This window comes from Pocillopora damicornis, chromosome 4 (genome assembly GCF_964200805.1).
Source record: "Pocillopora damicornis chromosome 4, jaPocDami1.2, whole genome shotgun sequence".
Classification (NCBI taxonomy): Eukaryota; Metazoa; Cnidaria; class Anthozoa; order Scleractinia; family Pocilloporidae; genus Pocillopora; species Pocillopora damicornis.
In genome coordinates this window covers 22,140,110-22,153,436 of record NC_142673.1, presented here as the reverse complement: position 1 = coordinate 22,153,436, position 13,327 = coordinate 22,140,110, and the positions used below count along the sequence as shown (strand labels likewise).

General features: G+C 39.8%; 1 protein-coding gene, 1 long non-coding RNA gene and 1 pseudogene across 2 annotated transcripts; 2 read left to right on the top strand and 1 right to left on the bottom strand.

The window, feature by feature from the left end:
- Nucleotides 1–3,486: 3,486 nt before the first annotated feature.
- On the top strand, nucleotides 3,487–10,557 carry LOC149047271 (uncharacterized). The gene is made up of 2 exons (XR_016185504.1): nucleotides 3,487–3,960; nucleotides 7,617–10,557. It is a non-coding gene; the product is annotated as an uncharacterized LOC149047271 (long non-coding RNA).
- Nucleotides 3,959–6,953, top strand: LOC149047272 (uncharacterized; annotated as a pseudogene).
- LOC113673756 (uncharacterized) lies at nucleotides 8,379–10,366 on the bottom strand. Its single transcript, XM_027190190.2, has 2 exons — nucleotides 8,873–10,366; nucleotides 8,379–8,716 (listed from the first exon to the last, which is right to left on the bottom strand). Exon 1 carries the CDS (start codon nucleotides 10,364–10,366, stop codon nucleotides 8,876–8,878), a length of 1,491 nt encoding a protein of 496 aa, XP_027045991.2. The 3' UTR covers nucleotides 8,379–8,716; nucleotides 8,873–8,875.
- Nucleotides 10,558–13,327: the final 2,770 nt, after the last annotated feature.

The window sequence follows — 13,327 nt, the reverse complement described above, 5'->3', positions numbered from 1 at the left end:
ATAATTTCCATAGTAATAACCTCGCCAAATTTTGTTAAATTTGATCTTCTACAACGGCCTGGAATGAAAAAATAATTTTTTTGCCTCGTTTTCACGTTGTAACCATGCCTTAACGTGCCTGAGTCTTTCTCTCTTATGTATCTTCAAGGTAAAATTGTTAAATTAGCACCTCGTGTATTTCTGCTGTGCTGGCTGTTTGTTTAGTTCTAACAGTTTGTTTATATAGGCAGGGCAAGTACCCATAATCTTCTTGTAGACCATTAAGCATCTTTTGATGTCAGACTCGATGTTATATGGCACCTACCCTAAAGTACTATTAAATAGATCCACAGTGCCATGGCGTTGTTGGGCGTCAAGGACGATTCGAGCACAGCGTTTCTGCAGCTTAAATATCTTATTTATATCATCATGACTACAGCAGCTTGTCCATGTTACACTGCAACATAATATCAGTGGATTAATAAAAGAATTATAAAGTGTACGCTCTGCTCATGGTAAGTAAGCCTTAATTTTGTTAAGTATGCCGATACGCTTTGAAAACTTCTTACATAAAGAGTCGATATGAACATCGAAACTGAGCTTTTCATCAAGTTCAAGGTTTAGCAGCTTGACATTCTTGACCTGTTCTAATGTACTTCCCTTAAGCTCTATCTTGAGCTTGCGATCTTAAACGTTTTCGTAGGCGCAGTCCATCAGTTCGTATTGTCTTCGTCTCAGAACAATTTGGCACAAAACAGGGGCAGTTTGTTGTTTGTTGCCCACTCCTCGACGAGGGAGAGTGTTCTTGAGCTCTTCTACATTTATATAATAAGAAGAAGCGAGGAGGGTGGTGTCGTCAGCAAACATGCCGTCATTTCGCGTGTGAACATTTAAGGGCAAGTCATTTATGAACAACATAAAAAGTAAGGGACCCAATATGGAACGGTCGATGTCTGTACTTTGAATGAAACCAGTTGAATACGATTGTTTATATATGACTTGAGTAAGTAAAGTAAAAGTGCTCCTATCCAGTTTATTGGCCTTAAGCTTGCTAAGTAGAGTCACGTGATCTACCATGTCAAAGGCCTTCTTATAATCAACTAGAACCATACCATTGATATGGTTTTTGTCCAGATTGAATCGCAGAGTATCAACTATATAGGCAAGCGCTGTCTCTGTGCTGTACTGCTTTCTAAATCCGGACTGGTTCTTATAGATGAGGTCGTGCACATTTAGATATTCAGACAAATGGTCATGCACATGACGTTCGATGATTTTAGACAGCACGGGAAGTACTGAAATAGGCCTATAGTTATTTACATCATCCATGGATGGCAGTCACTCTGGCTCTTTTCCAATGACAAGGAAAAGTCCCCGATGAAAGCGATAGGTTGATTAGCTTTGCTATTGACGGCGCTAGTAAAGAGCACAACTGATTCCGTCAACTTCAGTTGCTTTGTTGGCTGGAATTTCAGTAAATATGCCTTCACCATATCAGCTGTGACCAGAGGTATAGTGAATTGTGATTCTACAGGTAGCCTTTCGCTAACAAACTGTCTGAGTTTGTCAAGATTGCAGCCGTTTGTGGTCAGGAGAGATCGTTTCGCTTTATCTGCAACAGCTGTAAAGTGCAGATTGAAATAATCCGCTATGTTTGTCGCTGTTGAGATTATCTTTTCTTTGGTAACTTTAGGAAATTCTGGTTGACGGGTTGGTCTCCTCCAAGGGATCTTATTAACTTCCAAATACATTTAGAGTTCCCTTTGCTATTCTGAAACGACGCCTTGAAGTAGTTTCCTTTTGCTTGTGATCATATTGGTGGCCGGATTTCGCGCACCGCGAAACCTTGCCCATGCGTCAGCGGTGTTATATGCCCTGGCTAATTTCAATTGGGTGTCTCTTTTTGACAGCTGATCTAAAATGTCTCTTGTTAACCGTCGCGGCTGCTTGACTTTACGAACCCGGGGCCGCTTATGCATAATAGGCGCGTGCATATCAATTGCCTGAAATATTTCCTGCCCCGGCAGATGGTCTGAAAGAGCATATTTTAGCACCAGTACATCTACAATATTCTTGCTCCTATTTGTATAAACATGATCCAAACTAGTTCCTCTCGCGAGTCTTGTTACGTAAATTATTAGCTGGTCAAAGCGCATGGTCTTGAGACCTTTTGTCATGTATACAGTTCTTGGATCAAGGTAACAATGGTGAAAACAAAAGATTGCCTGTGCGACTACAGACTTTGGACAAAATTTTAAATACTTAAGAAGTTGAATAACATCAAAGCGCTACTCTTGAAGCCAAAGTTTTTTCTCCCTTGTACTCTACAAGTTAGGCTGCGTGGAAGATGTTTCATTAGAGGGTTTGATTAGCAGAACTGAATATCTTCCAATGGTTGATCCAGGTAAGTTACCTCTTGGGTTATCGATTAAGCAGCAATGGTGCAACATAACCGCACATTTCGCAAAGCGCGATTTCTTACCGATTCACGCAACTGTGTCCAACAAGTTTTGTAAAGCTTAGTGTTTAAATAGTATATCGAACGAAGAAAGAATTTGAGATGGTTCGGCAGGTCGAATTTAACACTTTTGCCTGAAGTTTTTAAGTCTCTAATACAGAATCTTGAAGTGAAATGTTCAGTGAACTTAGCCGAATTATGGCTCATAAAACAACACGCGAGTTTTTTCACATGACAAGGTAAAACAAACTGTTCAAGGCGAGTGTTTTTTGAATGAACGACAGCCGAATTCACCGGAACATGAAGATCGCTAGGGATGACAGCGCGGCAAAACTCGGCTGCAGTAACAGATGTGACTTTCCACTCAACGCATTGGAAAGGATATCAGAGCAAGCTCTTATTTTTTCACTCGAAGGGTGGCCCATGTAGTTTCTGAGGCTTGCTTTACTGTGATGACCGGAGATCGCCATGATAAGCGAGCCGCTATGGACTTCAGCATGATCATATTCGCTTAGACACCGTCATGATTAGAATGAATTTTAACAGTTATGCCAGTTTGGTTATATTTTTCATCATTTCTGTTTTGTTCTGTTTTGTTTTTGAAGACTGAACTTTATATACTGTATGAGTGTTAGCTGTGTTTGATTTTTATTTCCGTACGTAAGCTTGCAATCTAACTGAAAGTGAATTAATCTTTAAAACTCGGAATGTCTATTTTGTTTTTCCTTTAAGGATTTTCGTACCTGCTCACGTTTTAATAACGTAAATTACGGCGCCTGGTATGTTTACAAACCTTTGTTTGGTTCTTCTATTGCTTCTTGCCGGCTCGCTTGTTCCGAAATTTTACTTTCAATTATCGGAAAAAAGCTAAAAAGAAGTCCCAGAAAGGTCGAACATAGTACAATTTGGCAGATGGCGTGACAGCTTTAGCTCAGTTCTATGCTCTATACTCTTATAGAGCATGCTCTTTCAACCAATGACAGCGCGTGTTATATCCGAACTTTATTATAAATTCTCATAGGACACACTCTTTCAACCAATTTACAGCGCGCGTTATATCCGAACTTTATTATAATAAAAAGTAGCGCGCGTAGGGCGATTTTCCGTAAGGCACCTTATTTTGTCGACAATAACCATGGCATAAAATGACGTTTTTCATCGTTTCTTTGGAGTGCCCCTATTTTGTGGTCCCTGTATTAAGCAGTCAACCTGTATTAAGCGCCATTACCCGTGGTTTCGTTATATTTTGAGAACGCTCTGTTTTTAATTGGCGGTCATGACAGCTTTCAAACGTTGATGGGATGGAATGATTGCGTGACGTGCAAGTCTGACAACGTCTGCGTTCTCATAGAAAAGCGTCACGTCTACTGACCCAACGTGCTCTTACATGAGGCGAGTTCGCATCGCGTTGAAGCCGTTAGAATGTGAGAAAAAACGTTTGGATGAAACGGTATAACGCCATTTCGTCAAGAAGAAAACAGAGGCTTTTGCACTGGGCCTGGACCAAGGACGCAATCATTGCTGTGAGTAGGACTTTCAGTCGCCTTTAGATGATCAAGTTACCAGACGGTCGAACTGGTTGTTTTGAATTTTCATCTTCCTTCCCACCAATTATCATTTAGAATTCTTCAGTATCCTTGATGTGGAACAGCTTTTGAATCAGGGTAAATGCAGCTGATGTTGATTTTAAAGCTGTAAATACTTTCGTGAATAAACTCATCGGTCTTCGTTGATTAAACTTTGCATAATAGTGTATTCATCGATCCAGATTGTGAAAAATAATTTATGCTTTCGGAGAATCCTATGCTTAAGTTACAGAACACATAAATGTAATTGTTGTGACCAACCCTTTCGATCTTAGGCTAAACAGCGAATAGTTTTGTTTAAAAAAACTGCGAGGATATGACAAAATCGTTGGTATATTTGAGGCGACATAAACTAAAACTATTGATGTTATTGCTATTATGCTCGATTGTTTGCCATCTTCTAATTTTGGGATTCAGCAGTGCCAACAACTCAAACTCTGTGCTTTTACAAACGTTCAGTCTCACCAGACTGGACAAACGCAAAGGAACTTCAGATAGTGTGGCTTCTGATTATGTGAATGATCTTCGCAGTAGTGTGGCTTCTGATTATGTGAATGGTCTTCGTAGTTGGGTGGCTTCTTTAAAAGCCTTGTTATACACTGGAGAATGGCAAAATTCATTTTCTTTCATCTACTCGAACGGTGGATCAAGCCCACCAGGCGTGACGGATGAAAATAATCGCTACGTGATGGTTCTACCTTTTTCAAAAACAGAGGAGAAGGCTTTTAACGATTTGGCCGAAGACGATAAACTCTCCCTTTTGAAGCTGTATGAATTTCTCGATGTGATGGTCGATTTCGACGGCGCAACATGTTTACAGCCGTCAACTGAACACAAACGAGCGGATCACGAGTTGCACCAGGAAAAACTATATAATCAAATGAAGGATTCGCTGGAATCGTCCTGGTGTCGATTTATTACAAAGAAATGGAGCCTTCATATAAAGAATACAGGCCCGGTGCTAAATACACGTCTCGAAAGAAAAACGTCAACAAATGGATCCTCTTCAAACAAATTTTCGTTTCCGGACTTAGCGAACGGCATACTGATTGTGTACCAAGTTTGTAACGTTGCACAAGGTCCTTTCGTGATGAGAGGTGACGTGTTTCATCGCTATGGAGGATTGCTTAACGGATTTGGTAGAATGGCTTTGTTAGAATTTTTTGTTCGATCTAAAGGCGAGCTAAAGATAGCGAAACTTTCAAATTGCAGTTGGACACACGAGATAGCGCGCGTGGATCGTGGAACATTAGAGGGTTCAAACGATGTCCCGGAGTACGCCGCTTTTGGAAATAAATTCAATATTCTTCGCATCGTCACAAACAATCGAATTGAATGGACAACGTGTGTCAAACTGGAAATTATGCCCGGAGAAACCCTATGTAAAGCCAACAGAGCTGTCGAGCGTGGCAGCACCGATTTGTTGCGGGATCGTCTTATTTCAAATGCTGAAAGATATGACATGGGCACTGACCCAACTTGGTGTAGATTATCGGGTTATTTATGGTACTCTGTTAGGTGCAGTTAGAAGTCAGACTGTTATACCTTGGACGTGTGATGTTGATATCGCGCTTACGAAGGTTGACTACGGTAATTCTTCGACCTATTCATCTATTGCAGAACTTTTAAGGACAAAGGGCAGCCATTATTATTTAGGGATATCTTATATGGGTATACCAAGAGCCCATATGCTGATGGCACCTTATATAGAGGTTGACACAGCTTCCCTTTTTGATGGCCCTGATGATTTAGAAGGTAGTAATTTATTGTTTAGCAGCGATATTGAGCAAGCCGTACAGGGTATGCTGCCTGTTTCATCAGGCTGGAGAGAACGTCGTTACGTCGACTTTTATATTTCCCCTTCCGTTTGGTTGAACGGATCCGCTTTTGCTACCATTAATAATGAACAATTTGTTACTCTGAAGGACATTGACTATGAGTTAACTAATTGGTATGGCAAAGGTTATCTTCAACCAGCTCATGGAGGAGAATGGTTTGGTTGCTCAGACTAACAAACTTTCTGACCGCAAGTGTTGCAAAGTTTTGCTCCCTCCTAATTTAGACAAATGCCATTTCTCACTTTTTCATTTGTCACAGCTCACAAGAATGTCAATTTTCCCCCCTAGATATGATAGCCTGTACATTAAGGAGCCGAATAAAACGGGTGCGCAGTAAAACAGACCCACACTTGCTCGTGGGAAGTTCGCTTTCTCCGACGCGCGTGTTTACGCATATCGTCTCTTATATAGATTAATTTATCTGCCTTGCAATCTGTCACGTTTCAGGTTCGCTGCAGGTTTTGTCTTTGGTAACAATCTCTGGCAGGCAGGTGCCCTTTCTAGCAATAGGAATTTTTCTTTGATTGTGGCAATTTTCTGTTTCGTCTCCTCTTAGTTGGGTATTTCTTGCTCACGATTTCGTTAGGAGTTTCGTTTTGCATGACTGTTTATAGGAATAATATAATTTGTACATGAATATGGAAGCGATCTTCGCAGTTATTAACACTACTTGTAGTGAAATAGGGCTCCAAAAATAAATTCAGGCCTGTACGGGATTTGAACCGTTAATAAAATTTGGTTTTATCAACGGAGTCGATATATGTGAATTGGCCAACGAAAAGAGTTTCTAAAGTTGACGTTTCAAATATTAAGTCCGTTAGCGCTTCGCGAATGATTAAGGAATAACGCTCGAAACTTCAGCTTTAGATACCTTTTTACGGTGGCCAATTTTTCTTATCAACGCAGTTGATAAAACCAAACCGTTTTGATTCAACCGCCAGCTTCGCCGATTAAATATTTTATTCATTATGTTTATAGGAACATTTTAAAACAAAGCATTTCTGAATATTTGTTCAAGCGTCGTCAGGTGTAGAATCAGGGACTGCTAAACGAAACGCAATGTAAATTTAAATAAAATTGCAAGGCTTCCAATTTTGGTATTTACTCCATATATTCCAAAGATACCGCAAAAAATTTACCTCGATATAGTTTGTAGGGCCTATTAACTTCCCAGTAAGAGAACCACGGTATTCACAATACCGTGACAACGGTCAAAATGTATTCCCCTCAAAATCGCTTGACAATCTTTTCAAATGATTTTCCAACCAAGCGTTTGCAGTTCCCATAGCCATGTTTTGTGGGTGAGTTACAGTTTCCTGAAAAGGAAAAATCAATTTAAAAATCAGTTTAAATTAAGGCACGTTTTCATACGTTTTTACCTTACAAATTTTCCACCCACTGCACTCCACCCCTCAAACTTTCCTCGTGTTGCCTGAACTCTCCCACCCCTCTCCTCCCATCGCACCAATTCGCCCTCGTCAGTTCACATGTTTTATCTCACCCCACCCCACTCCACCAACCGCACCTCTACACACCCCACTGGCCTTGGCTCAGAGCACCTCATGCAGTCCCACTTTACTTCACCCATCCCACTCATTACAATTCACCCCATCCCACCCCGAGCCGTCTCATCTTAAAACCTTCACTTTGATCACATCATGTGTTCGTCTAAAGAGATAACAATATGCTCTCCTTTCAAAATGGATTGTGGATGAAAATTCGTGATTGTTGATTTCCAAATCTCCTTCATTGCAGAGTGATTTAAACATAGCGACAAAACCGTGATATCATTAAACAGAGGCCGTCTCACCGCCCAACTAACCAAAAACTGAAGACGGGAGGTAAACTCAGCACTTGAAAAATACTTCCACATGTTAAGAAAAGGCACTGAAACTAATTTGTTTTCACGGCCTCTCACACTAAAGGGATGATCAGTTGTATCCTTTGAAAATCAGGTGAGGCATGGGATGCTGGGCGAGAACTGCGTAAGCGATTTAGAAGTCAAAGGCATGACGCTTTCCGCTAATATTACTCCAATTTCCAAAAATGTTCCCAATACTAACGAATATTGCTGAAGCTTCATTTTGGAATCCACGTCCACAAGATGCAAGTCCAATTTATAGTCGATATGGAAGAGTAGGCTTATGGTTGCACAACCCTTTGACCCCTAGAAGTGACTAGCATCTATATTCTCCATACAATGTCTCCAAAGAATCAAACATTAAGGTAACGAGAATAAAGGAAAAGATCACGAACTAAACAAGCTCTTGATTTTTAAACAAATACTTCTTGTCGACACCACAGAAAATGTGTAGAGAACGGCATGAAGAGTATGTATTCTGATCAGTGTTGGGATGTAAATGGTTAAAATGAAGTGCACGTGATAACGGGTACATTTGACAGAAGTGCACGTGATACCTTTTTTACACATATTTCACCGTGTTAGCAAATGCAACAACTGGGAAAAGCACTGAGATGAAAAATCAAAAACTGCTGACAAAATGACAGTTCCAAAAATGACAGTCTATTTATAAGTTTATTCCTAAATATTTCTTCGAAAAAGCAGGAAAGGCTGACTGAAAGACTGAGAGGATCATTTACTGTAATCTCCCTAGAATCTACAGGCAGCTAGGGTAGGAGCCGGCAACCAGGTTTCCAACAATGGCGCGTGAAGGTGGCTCTAACTCCAGGCTCCCTCAACGGCCAGACTCGGTTGCTGAACGGTTGCTGACTGAGAGTTTTGCTTTGGTGTTGCTCTCTTCAAGCTGAGAAAACGATGCGATTTAGAGCGAAAAGAGAGGAGCGATTCGTGAACAAATCGCACTGCTGAGAGCCCATCAGATTGCAAAGATCATCTATGATTTAAAAATAGATGCAATAAATCGAGATACCACTCAATCATTTAATCGCTGATAATTTTTTTTTCTGTATTATTATCGTAACCTGTTGGCTGGATAATGTACATTCATATCACAACATGAAGCTAATTGTTAAGCATTTCCAGGACTTACTGATTAATATGAGTTTTTCGTACAATCGATCAGTTGGAAGTTCCTGCCACGCATCTTTACGCCATTTTGAACAAGAAAATCACGAATAATCCGGCTACTCACTATAATATACCAACAGCCTTCGTGTTCTTGACAGATAAGTTCTATAACTCCCAGCTGAACAAAACCTTCCAAACTTTCGGCAATTTCCAGTATTGAAACGTCGGGAAAGTTCTTCTTTCTTTCACTACGTTGTGCTGTGAAACCAAGCTTGTATAAACTCTCATCTTTTGTGTTCATTTCGTCGTGGGAATGCTCAATCACAAGAACCGAAGATTGACGATCATCTTCCGAAGCTGAAAACCCTTTGTCTTTCGAAGATATATTTTTTAAGTCTTTTTCCTTGTTTCTGTATTTTTCGTTAGGTCTCTGAGGTAAATTTGATGTGCTTTCCTCTTGGCTGTTTCTCGCTGTCTTAAAGTTTCTGTTGCCGCCTCTCGTGGTTTTCCTACCTTCAATTTGAGGAAATATCTCTTCCTCTTTTACTCCGGATTTCAAAATTTTTTTCACCCACTTAGACTTCTTTTTGCTTTTCATTGACTTGATGTCAAATATTCCTACACTGCTGTTATGAAGCATTTTCAAGAAATTCGTTTTCGGTGCTGGCATTAAAGGGTAAGATCGCGATCTCAAGTGATGATCACTGGTTTGCAGCGGAGCAGTCGATTGTTTACGGTTTTTAATATGTTCTTGACTCTTTTCTGATATTCCTTTCTCGCCATTTATAAGAGTGGACGTCCCCTGCCTGACTTTCAAGAAATTTGTGTCTGGTTCCGCTATCGAGAGGTGAGACCGAGATCTCCAGTGATGACCATTGGTTTGCAGAGGAGCAGTCGATTGTTTTCGGTTATTTCTACGTTCTTGACTCGTTTCTGATTTTCCAGTTTCACTAACTTCAAGAGTAAACGTCCCCTGCCTAACAAGAGGGGCCGAAAAAGATACAGTTTTATTTCTTATTGTTTTGTGATTTGACTGAGCCGAAGTCTTCACAGTTTTTCCGTAACAACGTCTATTAGTATCTGTGCTATGATCAACGGCTAATGACTCTGGCCTACTCATTTTATTTTTAGCGGGCTGAAAATCTCTTTCTTTAACTTTTACACCATCCTTGGTAATATTTCGCTCTTGCACTCGAAGTTTCGATCTGCTGAGAAGTTTTCCCTTCTTTGTTTTAGCTCGCATCAATGCTGTGTTTCCATGCCGACCGTCATTGTGTTTGTCGTAGTTATGTGAAAATCCTCTTACACAGGTAGAAGTCGGTAAAAACCGAGGCTCCTGTTTGTCAAAATCCACCAAATCGACCTCGCCTAAAATTTCCGACAAGTCCTGATCACCAGTCTGAAACTTTCTATCACAGCCAATACAGCCTTTCCCAGTACACAGAATATTCCCTATTTTCGTTTGGTGGACCCGATCTCTTGTGTACAATGGAGCTGTCGATATGAGCTCGCTCATTGTTTTCTTACTTGAAACAGAACACTGTGAATACGAAGGTGACGAAGGTCGCTGAAGCGAGAATCCTCACTTCGTCTGGACACCGTCAAAGAGTAGAAAAATAAACCTCTTTTCGTAAAACATGTCTACCAGTCTTAAAGTGCGACTGAAAACTCGTAAGAATTCATAGATATACTCCTTTAGTCGAAAACAATGTATTTAAAATTCATTTTCAATCCTTTTTGATTGGTGAACGCGGACACCTGCCGTTTACCATCACGATCAATTAGCGCTTTGATTGGACAAAATGTTTATTTTATGCAGTGCTTTGATGAAAGGGGTGAAAACTCGGCACAGCAAGTAAGATATTACAGTGAAATGACAACTTGCTATTTGCACAAAATATGTACTCGATCACTTTTGTGAAATTATGCATGTGGGGCGACGTCCAAAGAATTAATTCACACGACGGAGACAAACTATCGTGATTAACCAGAAGCAGACCACATAATATAAAATGGCTTTTTGCGTTTGGAGTGTTAATACTTTTAATTTTAAAGATTTCAAATTTATGTTTTTGAGAGCTTCGGTAAGGAACATATTAAAGTGTATCTTTTCCGCCAGAAAAATTCCCGGCTATTGCATGTCTTCTCCAAAAAATGATAAATATAGAGTGTAAAATTCTACACAAAAGCTGTCGGAAAGACAGTCATAAATAACAAAACCACGTCTAAACGTCTGAGGATGAAAATAAGTGAAAACCAATTGTCATGGAAATCAGATACATTTTGTCGATCTGAAAATGCACCAGTGATCAAAAACAAATCAGGAATAAAATACGAGGCACGAAATATGACAACCCAATTTACTAAACTCCAACAATTTTTATCGAGGGGGGCATTGGGGCCTATTAGAAACCGCAAAACCGTAGAAAAAAACCATCCAGAACCAAAAAACCGAAAAATTCGACCAAGACCGAAAACCGCATGCAAAACTGTCAAAACCGATACATTTTCACATCCCAGTTATTAAAACTCTGATCGATCCGATACAGTGGTGACAAGTGGAACATACAGAGTAAACTACATTAATTCCATTCAAGACGCGTGAACCCCCAAGGGATCCCTTCGATATTTCAATTTGTTTGTCACACATTCCTCTCAATAACATTTGCGTTTAGCGTTTATTCAATAGGAAAAACCAAAAACTGTATCGGATATCAAATTCGAAAACCCGTCGGTATTTTTCATGAAAACCGAAAACCAAATGCTAAAAAACGGGAAATCCGTAAACCGCAATAATCCGTGTACCTTAGTGCCAACCGATTTTCAATTGTATGGGAAAATGAAACTCAAATTCTATTTTCGTTTTTCGTTTGTCTTTGCAGTAAAAAAACGATAATGGACTTCCATTTTGGTTTTTTATTTTTCCCCGTCGGGAAGGAAACGGAATTCAAATTCACTTAATGCTCTCCGTTTTTCTTTTTCTGTAGCTCAAAAAAAAAAACGGATTTTAATTTTCTTTTTCGTTTAAAAGTTAAAGGTAAAACATATTGCTCATATCATGCGATCCAAGAATAAAATATCTAAAAAAGGAGTAAAAATATTATCCCTAAGCTGACTTAATTTAAAATGTTTATACAAAGCATTCTTCAAAGTATTTACAGATTGAGAAGCGCGTAGCCTAAGGGGGAGGTGATTCCAACATCTTGAGGTTGTTGCAGAAAACGTGCGGCCTCCCTCTTTCTCTCTTATGTATCTTCAAGGTAAAATTGTTAAATTAGCACCTCGTGTATTTCTGCTGTGCTGGCTGTTTGTTTAGTTCTAACAGTTTGTTTATATAGGCAGGGCAAGTACCCATAATCTTCTTGTAGACCATTAAGCATCTTTTGATGTCAGACTCGATGTTATATGGCACCTACCCTAAAGTACTATTAAATAGATCCACAGTGCCATGGCGTTGTTGGGCGTCAAGGACGATTCGAGCACAGCGTTTCTGCAGCTTAAATATCTTATTTATATCATCATGACTACAGCAGCTTGTCCATGTTACACTGCAACATAATATCAGTGGATTAATAAAAGAATTATAAAGTGTACGCTCTGCTCATGGTAAGTAAGCCTTAATTTTGTTAAGTATGCCGATACGCTTTGAAAACTTCTTACATAAAGAGTCGATATGAACATCGAAACTGAGCTTTTCATCAAGTTCAAGGTTTAGCAGCTTGACATTCTTGACCTGTTCTAATGTACTTCCCTTAAGCTCTATCTTGAGCTTGCGATCTTAAACGTTTTCGTAGGCGCAGTCCATCAGTTCGTATTGTCTTCGTCTCAGAACAATTTGGCACAAAACAGGGGCAGTTTGTTGTTTGTTGCCCACTCCTCGACGAGGGAGAGTGTTCTTGAGCTCTTCTACATTTATATAATAAGAAGAAGCGAGGAGGGTGGTGTCGTCAGCAAACATGCCGTCATTTCGCGTGTGAACATTTAAGGGCAAGTCATTTATGAACAACATAAAAAGTAAGGGACCCAATATGGAACGGTCGATGTCTGTACTTTGAATGAAACCAGTTGAATACGATTGTTTATATATGACTTGAGTAAGTAAAGTAAAAGTGCTCCTATCCAGTTTATTGGCCTTAAGCTTGCTAAGTAGAGTCACGTGATCTACCATGTCAAAGGCCTTCTTATAATCAACTAGAACCATACCATTGATATGGTTTTTGTCCAGATTGAATCGCAGAGTATCAACTATATAGGCAAGCGCTGTCTCTGTGCTGTACTGCTTTCTAAATCCGGACTGGTTCTTATAGATGAGGTCGTGCACATTTAGATATTCAGACAAATGGTCATGCACATGACGTTCGATGATTTTAGACAGCACGGGAAGTACTGAAATAGACCTATAGTTATTTACATCATCCATGGATGGCAGTCACTCTGGCTCTTTTCCAATGACAAGGAAAAGTCCCCGATGAAAGCG